The following is a 14,709-nucleotide window of genomic DNA, read 5'->3' on the forward strand; positions in this document are numbered from 1 at the left end:
AATAATGTTCATAATTTTTATACAGCATATCAGTGCTTTCATGCCTTAAAAATTAAGAAAAGTTATCTACCTCTGTGTCATGCAAGATGGTCTTCAACCTCTGTTGTACCTCGAATTACTACCCACTATACTATTTATCCCCGGGATAAGGACAAGCGATGGGAAGGTAAGTAATAATTTCTGTAGATGTGTTAGGCTTTTCTAGATACTTTGTATCATTTTGTGCAGAGAAAGATTTTTCATGATAGTATAAAATCATCAAATAATATTTCATAGCTTTACCAAATCTATTACACATTGATAATGAGATAAGCAAATATTTGCTAAGTTTATAGTAGTAAATCTCAAAGCCAAAAGGGGGTTTATGGAAGCAAAATTAAGATCTACACTGGAACAAAACCTAAGAGAACATCCAATTAATACAATAATATATTTAGTGTAATTCTCATGCAAATTGGAGGGACAATCTCTATAAATGCTCTAAAGCAAAAAAATAAAAAATAAAAAATAAAATAAATGCTCTAAAGCATAGTATTTGTAACCCAGTTTGTGATTTTTATCAGATCATACTCATCCCAGAATTTTCATGTATTTTTTTAAACATTTTTCCTCCCAGGAGTGAACATGGAGAGGTTTGCAGAAGAAGCAGATGTAGTTATAGTTGGTGCAGGCCCTGCAGGACTTTCTGCAGCTGTTCGTCTAAAGCAATTGGCTACTAAACATGAAAAGGACATCCGTGTGTGTCTAGTAGAGAAAGCTGCTCAAATAGGAGCTCATACTCTCTCAGGGGCTTGCCTTGATCCACGTGCTTTTGAAGAATTATTCCCAGACTGGAAGGAGAAGGGAGTATGAAAAATTGGTTTTTATACAAAGTGTACTCTTTATCATATCTCTATTTCCAAACTACTAGAATATGGAAAAAACCCTTTTTCTGTAATTCTGTTTCTTAGAGGATTGTTATAGATAAGTTTTTTTTTAACTTAAAAAGAGCCAAAAAATTGAATCATATCAACTATACTTATAATTTTAAGATATTAACTCATTTATTTGTATAATGCCTCCTACATGTTGTATTTATCTACTGGATTTATGAGAAGGCCTTATCTGGAGAAGATTTTAGAATATTTGTACCAAATAAAATAACAGCATTTTGATTTTGAGGATTATTTCCTAACTCGATCCGTGTTTCTATCATTGTTCTTCATGAAGTTCTATATACATTTCCTGGAACATTGTAATATCTAAAGCCAAAGAAGGTAATCTAATCAAATGTTCTAAAGAAATAAATTAATATGGCCTCTCATAACCTAAGAAGAAAAGGCACTGGTATGATATGCAAAGAACTGAATGTTAGTTTTACTGCTTTCATAATTTGTATGACCTTAGTTAAAATCTTACATTTTTTGTATCTCAGCTTAGCCTTTTCTTCTGTAAGATAGGTTATGTTATACCTGCCAAGGTTAGAATATTCGCTGTCTGTGAATATACTTTTGTAAAGGTCAAAAATCATATGATTTCTGTATTATTTCTATATGGAATAAGTTGAATTCCAAAAATTTCATCTGTGCTCTTCTTTCTAAAATACCAAGCTCCTTTAAACTAGAAATACTTTAGTTATACCTAATTAACTTTCTTTTTTCAATATTATATCAAAAATATATATTATTGAATTATTATGGACATAATTTCAGTTGTAATAGAAAAAGATTTTCAGAGCCCCATATAACTGAGCAGATACAATCCATGACATATATGTTAACTGTCTGTATCCAAGGAAAAATAAAACCTCTCTTATGTTTTCATCAAGCAGGAAGTTACAACTTGGAGCAAGCACCTAGGCTAAACTCGCACAGAGACAGGGAGACAGGAAGCCATGTCCAGGATGTCTCCAAGCCCCCAAGAAAGATTTCTGGGATGTAAAACTGGCTTATTTAGGTTCTAAAAAGATTCCCATACGTCTGAAAGAGACAAAGAGGATTTACAGTTCCAAGTTTTCTAAAGGAAATGAAAGAAAAGTGAGGAGAGTAGTTCACTTTCCCTTTTTACCCAGTTTTTTTTATTATTTGTATTTACCATTACAAATATAAACGAAAACTTCCTTCTCTTTCCTTCTTTTGTTTTTAGGCTCCACTGAATACTCCAGTAACAGAAGACAGATTTGGAATTTTAACAGAGAAATACAGAATTCCTGTGCCAATTCTCCCAGGTAAGATGTGATCAATATTTGTAGAATCATAGAATTCCATGCCTGGAAGGAATGGAATTTCACCTGGTGAAATCCCTTCTTTTTACAGATGAGAAAACTGATACCCAGAGATTTGAAGGACTTACCCAAAGTTATAGAACTAGCTTGTAGTATAACAAGACTAGCACCTAGTTCTTCTGTCTTCCAGTCTAGAAGAATTGAGATAGCCTTGTAAGGCAACCCGGAATTTTAATTTAGTGTTGTAATGTTTTTTAAATTTAATGATTAGAATTGTATGCCAAAATTGTAGAAAATAAATGAAATTATGGGGATCCCTGGGTGGCGCAGCGGTTTGGCGCCTGCCTTTGGCCCAGGGCGTGATCCTGGAGACCCGGGATCGAATCCCACATCGGGCTCCCGGTGCATGGAGCCTGCTTCTCCCTCTGCCTGTGTCTCTGCCTCTCTCTATTTCTCTCTCTGTGACTATCATAAATAAATAAAAATTAAAAAAAATAAATAAATAAATAAATAAATGAAATTATGACCATAAGATAAGGTGTATGTTTACACAGAGATTATACATGATTAGAATTCTTAAATTAAGTATGTTTTTGAGATGGTTTATCAGTAAACTTCAGATTGATAAATTAAGCGTATTTATAGGTCTTCCAATGAATAATCATGGCAATTACATTGTACGCTTGGGACATTTAGTAAGCTGGATGGGAGAACAAGCAGAAGCCCTTGGTGTTGAAATATACCCTGGTTATGCTGCTGCTGAGGTTTGTATAGTTTTATTATGTTTTTAATATTTGTAGGAAGTAATCTCTCTTTGTTTTGAATATAAACAGTTAATGGTACAGAGGTAAATAAATAAGTATTTTAGAAAAGCCATAGAATTTTAGAATTGTAAGATTAGGGGGAATCTTGGAAAGATCAAATCCAAAGAGTAATTGAATTCCTTATCTTGTTACATATATCATGTGATTGTCTAACTTACAACTGAACACCATCAGGGATGAAATAATCTCTATCTGACATTTGACATAATACTCTGTCTTATGTTGAATAAAAATATATCTTCTGTTTTAAACTACATAGAACAAATCAATGCCCTCTTCCAAGGACAGTTTTTCCATTATAATTATGCCCTGTTCTCTCCATCCCCACTTTCAGTTTTTTTCTTTCCTAGGCTAAATATTCTCAGTTCTTTTAACCATGATGTTACATATAGTTTGAGTTCCTTCAGTATTCTCAGTGTCACCTGAATTCATTCTCTTTCTATCCTCTTTATAAAGTGGCACCCAAAATGAAAAAAATGACTTCAAGGGGCATCTGGGTGACTCAGTGGTTGAATGTCTGCCTTTGGCTCAGGTTGTGATCCCAGGGTCCTGGGTTTGAGTTCTGTATCCAGCTCCCCACATGGAGCCTGCTTCTCCCTCTGCCTATGTCTCTGCCTCTCTCTGTGTCTCTCATAAATAAATAAATAAAATCTTTAAAGAAAAAACTACTTCAAGCCTAGTGTAAAGCAGGGCTATTGCCTTCGTCATTCTAGAAACTGTTCTTCTATTAATTCTCTCTAAAATAACTTTTTTGGCAAATGTATCATACTGTTGACTCTCACCAAGTATTATTGGGGAAATGATTAAAAATAATATGTTCTGCCAACCCAGAAAAGTCACCTTTATAAATTACTTTTAAAAGTTTTGTTATTTAATGAGCATCAAACTAAGACTGCAGTGCATATGATAGGAAGTCTGCTAGGGAGGTTGCCAAGACAGAAAGAAATCTCACTCTTGCATAGCCACACATATACAGTCCATTATATCCATGTTAATTGTCTTTGTCCAGGGGAAAAATAAAGTTTCTTGTATCTTCTTGACAAGCAGGAAGTTACAACTTAGAGCCAAGCACCTAGTTCAGACTCCTAGAGACAGGGAAACAGGACACCAGTCTTTTTGGTGTTCACATTTCAAATATGACACCCCTGGGAAACACATTTCTGAGATGCAGATCTAGTGGGAGTCTCAAATAAGACTTTTAAAAACATTCCTATATCCCAGAGAGACAGAGAAAAGATTTACAATAAACTTTTCTAAAGGAAATGATTGGAAAAATTGACAAGAAGGGTTTTTTTTGTTTGTTTTGGCCTCAGGGGAAATTCAAAAAACTGTTTTTGTTTTTTACCCTTACAATATGTAAGTCAAAACACATAAGTCACTGTATTATACTTGTTGCTATGTTAATTTTTGTTTTCCCAGCTCATATATATGTGCATTTGGGTTTTGGGACACAAGTGTAGGGTTTTGCATTTCTTCTGGTTCTTGACTGGGATCAGTATCAAAATCACAAGTAGGGTGGTTTGTAGAATCTCTGATTTTAACTTTGTGTACACAAACACACACGCACACATACCATACACACACAATCTCTTACCCTTCTTTTTTTCTCAATCCCATAAAGATCGTCATCAATAGATTAATGATACGTTGGTCAGGTTTTTAAATTTTCTGAGCCAGACTTAATTATAGTTCAAAGCCACATTCTACTGTTGATTCATTTTCAGGGTATGAAATAAAAAGTTTCTATTTTTCTTTTCATATCCATTGCTGCTAATCGTTGCTTTACCTTTCCACTCCTGTGCTGTCTGCATGATTCTGGTGTATATTTTGTACTTCTATCTAAAGGGCATTTTCCATCACAGAGAAAACAGAAATCAAGTAAGAAAGGTAGAATATTGCTGGTTCTCATTCTCAATGACAATTCAGTCCTACTTGCTCCAAAAATAAATTGTAATCACTTTTGGGCTGTCTTGAACCTCTTTCTGTTTTGTTTTGTTTCATTTTCTTTGATTTTTGTTTTTTGGGATCTTAGCTCATTTGGAGCAGAGGCTTTCCTGACCCTGTTGTCTTCCCACCCAACACTGATTGATGGTCTTCATTTGTTAGAGGCCCTGATTTCAGGGTCTGTATACTTGGTTTTGATGCCTAGTTTCTTCAGGTTATTCTTACTAGTTTCCTTAGTGACCTCTACAGTAGCTTCCTCCTTTACTTCTTCATTAAGGTTGTGGCATTTCTTTCATTTCCAACTGTTTGAGCTGTGTTCTTTTATACTCTAAAAGGGAGTATCTTTAAAACATTTCTTTTTTTGCCTAAACATTTTGATGCTTGTTATGTAATCTAGAGAACATGTTCACTTTCTTAAATATCTAAGGCTGTTTATTGCTTCTTTTTAATGTGGTTATGAATCCTAAGGTGATAACAAAATATGTTTTCATTTTAGGTCCTTTTTCATGAAGATAGTAGTGTAAAAGGAATTGCCACTAATGACGTAGGGATACAAAAGGATGGTGCACCAAAGGTAAACTTTTTAACAGTTACGTGCGTAACAAACTGACAAAAGAAGAAGGAATCAACTTAAATGCAATAATTTAGTTTAGCTACAAACTACAGATTAATAAAATGTATGTTAGAATATAACTATTAATGTAGAAATTTTCTCCTGTTAAAAAAAGTATAGAAGCATCTTTGAACTGAAAAGGACTTAGACAAATAGATGTGATATGTTTAAGAATAGTTTTCTTAAAGATAAAAACATGACTAATACAAAAAAAAAAAAACCATGTGACAAAGATTTTATTTCACTCATTAATAAATGACAGAATCAGTAAGATGTTCTAGCCAGTTCAAGGAGAATTCAAAACACATACATATATATAGGTCATCAGTCAACTGCATTGCCACTTCCATAATTTCCATTTCTATGGACAAGAATCATTTGCATTACTATCAGTAACACTGATAGTCTTTGATATCTTTTGGTAAATATAAAACTGATTGCTTTCCTCTCATTCAGGTATAATCCTGGATGGTTTTCAGATTTTTACAACTTTTATTTTTGAATTTGCGAAAGAAAAGCTCTCAGGCTATGGATCTCTCACTGTGCAAGATTCCTCGAAACGAACAAGGAAAAAAAAACTCCTTGCTTTCCCATAATAACAGACCAAAACACAAGTTACTATCTCAATAAATTAATTTGTCAACTGATATTTATTTGCTGTTGTCTTAATTTCTCAAGTAGATCCTAAGTTCCATGAGGGCAGAGATCATGCAGGGTTACTCAAGTCCCCACCATAGTGCCAGGTGATATCAGATCCTCAATAAATATTTGTTAACTTAGAATTTATCCTTCTCACTGCCATTCCTGAACAGAATGGGGAATCGAGTGTAGAGTCTCCTCCTGCTTCTCACTGCTTCCTGCTTAGAGATAAGCAAGTGGCAAAGCTCTGGAGTCTTACCTACATTGTTCCTCTAAAGGTTTGACTGGTTTCATCAGAATTCTGTAAGATGTGGGTCTCAGTGTGTCCTAGAGTAGGGTGCAAGAAGCTATTTTTTTAACAAGCCCCCAAAGAATTCTGATACATACCTAGGTTTGCAAACAACTATTATTTCATACTACTATTCATGATAAAAGAATATTGGTTTTCCTATATTCTTTCCTGTATTGTAGTTATTCTTAACTGTATTGTGATCATTTAATTTTAAGCCGTATTTTATTCTTTTAAGATTTTATATTTAATGTTACAGCAGAACTGAGGCCACAATTTCTGCTATTCTGATTTTTTTTTGTGTGTGTTCCCAAATTTGTTCAAAAGTAAATTTTTCTGTTTGGGGCTTTGTAGTTATAAAAACATCTATTTAATATATCTTTTTATATAGATATAAAAACAGAAGAATAAAATGGAGTCTTAGTTTTGTGAGCACCAGAATCTAAGTTTTTAAAATAACTGTTTTAGTACCACAAGTTTGGAGTGGGGAGAACCAAGGACTGTGTTTACTGTATTGGTTACAAAGGTGGTGAGAGAAGTCAACTGTGTCAGTATGTTGGCTTCTCACACCACCTTTGTAACCAAATGTCATGAACATACTATGAAGGTACACACACAGGTTAATGTCTTTCCACAGCGTCAGCTTTATTCAATCATAAAGCAAAGTTAAATCACAATTGTAAAGCAGGTTCAGGATACCAGACTCAATAACATTTCACCATGTGAAATGGCTTCTTACACAGCACACAAAGCAGGACAGACGACAAATCACACAACAGACAAGGTAACAGAGGGTATAGGAATTTAAGGAACCAAACACAAAGTCAGTCTGTGGGCGCACAGTTGAGATGAGGCCTTGGTCTGGTCTGGGCCACCTCTCGGCCCATAGTGCTTCTTATGTCCCAACAACGAAGGATCTCAGTTCTGTTCAGAGATCAGTGGGGCGGAGCCTTTTGGTGGCTGTTGCCTTTTTTAAGTGGTCAGACGTAAGGGGGTCAGATCGGAAGAGTAGGATGGTGTGCTGCCAAAATCCTCCCCTTTTTGAAGTGATTTGATCAGTTTCCCCACAGACCTCCTCTGGTCCTGCTTGTTTTTAGTTCTGGGATGTCAGCTGATGCTGGTCCTGGTGATAGCTCCTCGACGCATACCTTAACTACTTGTGTCATTGCTTGACACAGGCTCCTGCTTGACATGAGACTCCATTTTGTTCTCTACACCGAACCAGTGTGTTTGCTGCTTGGTGAAGCACAGATACACCAGGTGGAGTTTTCACACAAAGAGTAAACTTTATTTGCAGCAAATAAGATCATGGGGAATAGCATCCAAGACCATTACTCCTGAGAGAAGGTGAATGGGTACCTCCTTTTTAGAGTTAAATGAATATTTAGATAGGGATGCCTCATCACTGTATGTAGAGAAGTGCCTAATTTTACCCTGTATGTTATGTAAATGAGGCTGAGGCTTCTTCTTGGGTGGAGACTTTAGTATTACAATGAGGTAAAGGTCACTGCCCATTATTCCAGGAGTGACTCCATGGTCCGTCTGTGTGGACGTGAGTAGGGGGGAATGTTTAGCTCAAAAGCTAACTGCATGTCCATTTGGAAACAAATAGAGTTGGGCCTTTATTTTTTTTTAAATTCTGAGAATTTCTTAAAACCATAAAAAAAATTGGAAACCTAGATTACAATTACAACCTAAAGGTAGGATAAGCCATCCTATAGAGAAAAGAAATTACAAACCTGTAACAGACTTTTTTTAAAACTATATAAACATTAAACACTTCTGTTGGTGATCCCTGGGTGGCTCAGTGGTTTAGTGCCTGCCTTCAGCCCGGGGCATGATCCTGGAGTCCTGGGATCGAGTCCCACATCAGGCTTCCTGCATGGAGCCTGCTTCTCCCTCTGCCTGTGTCTCTGCTTCCCTCTCTGTCTCTCTCATGAATAAATAAATAAAATATTAAAAAAAAAACACTTCTGTATACCAAAAGATACTATGAAGTCTATAGATAAGCAGCAGATTGGGGAAAAAGTTTTTGACTACCTGTAATATCAAATAGCACATATATATTAACAAGAAAAAAGGCAACGCTTTAGAAAAGTGAGCAAAACCTAAAAAATTGACAATTTACAGAAGAACAAATCCAGGTGACTACTACTTATAAGGAAAGATGTTTAAGTACTTTTTCTTCAGAGTCCACAGTTTAAATGTCATTTTTTCAAAGAAGCCTTTTCAGTTCACCCAATCCATAACAGTTTCCTCTGTTATTCCCTCTCAACACCTTGTGCTTTCTTTCAGAGCACTTAATCATAATCTGTAATTATATACTCACGTATTTCTTTAATGTCTACCTGTATGACTGGCCTGAAGGAAAGAGATGTGGCTTTTATTCATCTCTGTACTCCCAATGCCTAGCATAGAACCTGGCACACCATTCATTCATATTTCTTGACTCAAAAACAAAAGTGCTTAAAACAGTAGTCAGGAAAATGCAAATTAAAATAACATTTTTTTACCAAAAATGTAAAATGAACAGTTATATCTCTCAGTAACTGGACTATAGGGAAAAGGCCTTTCTTACACACTGCTGGTGGAAAGCAAACTGATAATACCTAGTAAAATAAAAATAGGTGTGCCCTTTGATCCAACAGTGCCACTCCGGGGAATCTATCTTACATGGATAAAAGCACAGTACTGTAAGGATATATAAATACAAATACACACACACACACACGGTGTATATTTTATAACATTGTTTTTGGTCACAAACTTGGAAACAGTGAATGGCTATTAAACATTAGCAGAATTGGTGAATAAGCTATGGTATTTTCACACGGACTACTATCCAGCCATTGAAGAGAAATATTTGACTCTACAGTGACTTGAAAAGATTTCCGTGAAGTATTATTGAGAAAAGTCAGATGCATTGTGTTTTGTAATCTTATTTTTTGTAAAATAAATCAGGAACCAAAAAAATTTAAGCATATATGTATCTCAGTTGTATGTGTGTTTACATATTTGGGGTAAAAGTGTACATACTAGATTGTTAACATGCTTTATGGATGAGTGAAGTGTAACAAGAGGGAGCAGACCAGAACAAAATAAAAAAGAGTGAAATTAGAGGATGTGTATGCAAGTGTAATATACACCTATGCATATGTATGACAAGTATTGCACAAGAAAAAAGTAGTTATCAATAAATGTGTGAAAGATGTTCAGACTTTGTAGTAATCAAAGTAATTAATACATTAATAATGACATAATTCTATCATTCAGAATGACAATATTTAGCACCAAGTATATTCATCTAAGCAGTGCTTTTTTTTTTTTTTTTTAAGATTTTATTTATTTATTCATGAGAGACACGGAGAGAGGCAGAGACACAGGCCAGGGAGAAGCAGGCTCCATGCAGGGAGCCCGACGTGGGACTCAATCCCGGGTTTCCAGGATCAAGCCCTGGGCTGAAGGTGGCGCTAAACCGCTGAGCCACCCGGGCTGCCCTAAGCAATGCTTTTTAATAGCAGAACACAGTGGAACAGCTAAAATGTCCCACTACTGAGAATTGTTTGAAAAATTAGGGGAGGGACACCGGTAGCTCAGTGGTCGAGCGTCTGCTTTTGGCTCAGGGCGTGATCCCAGGGTCCTCAATAATCTTACTTAATAAAGGAATACGGAATAGACGGATAGTCTCTTATGAAATATATCTTTTCTGGTATTTCTCTAGGTGTAAATATAAAATATATAGAGCAAAAGAGAAGTAAAGACTTCAATTGTAGCTTTTTTTTCCACTTGGAAACAAAACTCAGTTTTAGAATATGCATTCAGTAATAGAGAAAAAGTAAAATTATAACCAAAGAGTATATTTAGTATGATTCTAAGTGTGTTAGAAGTATATAAATAGGCTCTATATAGTTTTTTATTCATGGAAATTTTCTCACGATTTATGGGAAAGCTATTTTTTTTTAAGATTTTTATTTATTCATGAGAGAGACAGAGAGAGAGAGAGAGGCAGAGACACAGGCAGAGGGAGGAGCAGGCTCCACACAGGGAGCCCGACGTGGGACTCAATCCCAGGTCTCCAGGATCGCGCCCCGGGCTGAAGGCGGCACCAAACCGCTGAGCCACCCGGGCTGCCCTACAGGAAAGCTATTAATAGTGCTTTTTGATTCAGATGATGAGACTGGAAAACCAGGAGCAGAGGGGAAATGGTTTTTCACTTTTGATTTTATTTTCATTTGTAGAGCATTTTTGTAGCATGAGTGTGCTTTATTTGCTTTTTTAATTCTTACGCACTTAAGCATTCAGATACTTTGGAATTAAAAAAGAAAAATGCAACAGACAGGATAAAGTTTAAATTAGATTCCACTTACAATAGTTTTATTTCTAGTATTATGTATTTGTACTGTTTCTTCTGTACTTGAATCATAGTTTAATTCAAAAGTGACTAGAATGTATTTTTTAAATTGTCAAATGTTGCAATTTAACATGTTTTTATTTTTTAGACAACATTTGAGAGGGGACTAGAACTACATGCAAAAGTTACAGTTTTTGCAGAGGGTTGCCATGGACATCTAGCCAAACAACTGTATAAGAAGTTTGATTTGAGAGCCAATTGTGATCCTCAAACCTATGGAATTGGACTGAAGGAGGTATCCTGATTTGGTTTTGTAATTTTAATTTTAAACTATGAAGTTTAAACTCATTTGTATTATAGTGTAGTTTGTAACATTGATATAATTTTATAATTATTTTTTATTGAAGCATTCGTTATAATTGAAAACGTTTGGGATATTTTTTAAGGGGCTAGAAAATACTGCTAATCAAATTCTGTTATCTAAGTTGTTTCTACGTGTTGTAATTGTTTCATCAAATGTTTCTTGAAATCAAAGTCTAGATTGAAATTATTTTTAATATTTTATATTTTATATTTATATAATATATTTTAATTAATAAGAATTTCTTTTCATTGTAATACCATCTGCCCTAATAAGATTTGACCTGATACCCCTATGCTGTTGTATGGTGACCAATCGTACAAGAATTCTTTCTTCAAAATTGCACTGTGAAAACAGTTTATGAAATATGTACTCATCCATAGCCTATTGATCTGAAATCTAAAATTTAATTAGGTTAAGTATATTTTCTCAGTGTATCCAGTCTCTGTTTCCCAAATCTTAGGCTTACTAGAGTGTAAAAGATTCATTACCTTTTGTTTAAATTTTTTTAGGATAAGGCTCAGAACATTTCCAATTCTGTATATAGCTAGATTAATTGTAAGTAAATCCTTAACTGTTTTTGGTAGGTTGCGCATCACACTTCTGTGATTTTTAGATAATATTTCAGATGGAAATTGTTTAAAACTTACCCTTTTGAAAATAGATGAATGATTTGTTTCAGTTGGGAAAGGGGGAGTGGAGAAGAGCATAAGCTGTTTTATTGAAGAATAACACATATCCTGGAGAGCAGCAGATCTTAGGTGTACAGCTCAATTAACTTTTATAAGGTGAACACACCCATGGAATCACCACCTAGATCAAGATCTAGAACATTAGGGACCCTGCCTAGGTGGCTCAGCGGTTGAGTGTCTGCCTTTGGCTAGGGTGTGATCCCAGGATCAAGTCCCGCATCGGGCTCCCTGCATGGAGCCTGCTTCTCTCTCTGTGTCCAATGAAGAAATAAATAAAATCTTAAAAAAAAAAAAAAAAACTAGAACATTACCAGCACCTCAGAAGTTTTCCTCCTCTCTTCAGCAGTGTTCCCTATAATAGTATGAAAGTCTTACCAATCTGAAAATCTAATCAACTTCTGAAAGAATTCATAGCTTTTCTGACCTCTTTTTAGTCCAATTCATCATGCTGCTGTTTGATACAATTTTCTTTGATATGTGAAGTACTTTTTTTGTGTTTCTCTTATTACAGTTTTTCCCTTGACATTTTTATAACTAAGACATAAAACCTGGCAAGTTTGATATATTGTGGTGATAGAAAAAAATTAAATAATACTGTAGGCCTTTTTTTCTTAGTTATGGATTATTGATGAAAAGAAGTGGAAGCCAGGGAGAGTGGATCACACTGTTGGCTGGCCCTTGGACAGACACACTTATGGAGGCTCCTTCCTCTACCACTTAAATGAAGGCGAACCCCTGGTAGCCCTTGGTTTTGTGGTAAGTTACATGGCCATTGTGGAAAACTCTACTGTTTGAGTCCTTGGATCATCAGTGTTATAAAATCTGAAGCATGTAAAATGCTTTTCATTTGAAGATTACTTTCTCATTTTGTCAGTATGTCAAGTGCTTGTGGCCACTACAGACATTGGCCTGTAGTTTCAAACACACATAACTTTAGTGATGGTAGCTCCTAAATGCCAGACATTATATACGTATGTTTCATGGAGAATTCTAAATTTTGTAAAAATCCTATGAAGTATGTATATTATTTTACTGACAGGACGCTGAAGTCCAAACAAGTTATATAACTTTCCCAAATATACCCGTTAAATGAGAGGCAGGACTCACACCTGATTCTGTGTGACTTCAAAGCCCATTTTCGACTATGGCATGCTGTCACTAAAAATGAAATCAGCACTGAGTTTGAATCTGTAACTTTTACAGAATGTACACCTTTTTTCCGTTTTGGCCACTTACATCTTTGCAGTAAATTACATTTTGAACATTGCAAGCAATGGAAAAATAAGGGTTTCTGCACCTTGTAGTTTGGTGGCAGCTTTATATTTCAGTGTCATAATTAGACCTGTATATGACACATCATTAAATGTTTGCATTATTGGTATTTTTTTGACACCCAGCCAAGTGTTCAGTTTCTCATCTTTGTATCGTTTCTCAAGTGACTTAATTTTTTCAAAGCATAAAAAAAGGTTTGGTTATTAATTTCACATTTTGACAGTGCCTTATAAAATGTAACTTCTAATATTTCTTGTCCTCTTTTTTTTTTAAGTATGATTACGTTCTGTTTCTTCATTTTTGCCTCAGTAGTATCACATATGCTTATTCTTTACTAGAGTGGGTACTGATAAATGAAAAATAATTACAACTCCTTTTGTGGAAACATAATGTTAGACCCTTACCTACAAATATTTTTCTAATTTGGGCTTTTACTTACAGAGCACAATGATTTATTAATATATTCTGAGTTTTTAAAGGTTGTCCAGTTATAAACACATGGTATCCTTTTGTTTACCCTTTTTTTTCCAAACAGAATTTATTCAGTTATTTATTCAAGTTTGGATTACTGCATATATTTCTCCAAGTACTTTGGATACAAGAAATTTAATGTACATGTTTTCTCATAAATATTGATCACATTTTTGCTTGATTTAATTTGAAATAAGAATATCCAATTGTATAAGTTTACCAGATTTAAATATAAAAATTTTTAAGGTTGGTCTAGACTACCAGAATCCATATTTGAGTCCATTCAGAGAGTTCCAGAGGTGGAAACACCATCCTAGCATTCAGCCAACACTGGAAGGTGGAAAAAGGATTGCATATGGAGCCAGAGCCCTGAACGAAGGTGGCTTTCAGGTAACTCATCCAACTTTTTATTATTTCTTATTTCTGTATTATAAAGTAAACATTGAAAATACAATTAATAACTTTAGGTAAAGAATGGAAAATTATCTCATATAAAGAAACTTTAAGCACACCATAGTTAAAATTACACCATGAATTTAGTGTTAAGAATATATTAATTTCCTGAGATAAATGTATAGGCTTTTTGTTGGTTGGTTTTTAACCAGAAAGTTAAACTCCAGTATAGTCAATAGGACATACAGATTTGTATTTAAAAACATCTGCCTTGTGTTTGAACATCTCAGGTAATTTTTTAGATTGGTGGGAAGAGTTGACCACACACACTCACTTTTAACTAAAATTTTCTGATTTAATTAGTCAAAGATATAGAAATTTATTTCTAGTAAGTTTTTGAAGAACCTTAAACAATAATCTGGAACTTTTGATTTGGTTTATTTTGAGCTAACAACTGTGACATGACTTTTTTCCCCTTTTTTTTAATTTTTAAAATCATACTTGTTTTATGACTGAAGGTTTATACCTCTTAATCCACCTTACATATTTTGCCATCCCCCACTCATCTCTGCTCTGGCACCTGCCAGTTCTCTTTATAAATTAGGCTATTGATGTGTACATGACTCACTCTTTTCTTTTTCTTTTTTCTTTTCTTTT

The 14,709-nt window shown here is 34.7% G+C and overlaps 1 protein-coding gene across 2 annotated transcripts in view; it reads left to right on the plus strand.

Moving 5' to 3' along the window:
* ETFDH (electron transfer flavoprotein dehydrogenase) overlaps positions 1–14,709 on the plus strand; it is a 30,429-nt gene that overhangs the window by 8,069 nt on the left and 7,651 nt on the right. Inside the window, exons 2-9 of one of the 2 annotated variants that reach the window (XM_072773778.1) lie at positions 26–166; positions 617–846; positions 2,125–2,206; positions 2,849–2,967; positions 5,468–5,545; positions 11,012–11,158; positions 12,532–12,672; positions 13,906–14,049. In XM_072773778.1, coding sequence (XP_072629879.1) covers positions 26–166; positions 617–846; positions 2,125–2,206; positions 2,849–2,967; positions 5,468–5,545; positions 11,012–11,158; positions 12,532–12,672; positions 13,906–14,049 — 1,082 coding nt within the window. The remainder of the gene's footprint in view (positions 1–25; positions 167–616; positions 847–2,124; positions 2,207–2,848; positions 2,968–5,467; positions 5,546–11,011; positions 11,159–12,531; positions 12,673–13,905; positions 14,050–14,709) is intronic. The other variant, XM_072773779.1, reaches the window with a different exon arrangement.

This window comes from Canis lupus, chromosome 13, assembly GCF_048164855.1.
Source record: "Canis lupus baileyi chromosome 13, mCanLup2.hap1, whole genome shotgun sequence".
Lineage (NCBI taxonomy): Eukaryota > Metazoa > Chordata > Mammalia > Carnivora > Canidae > Canis > Canis lupus.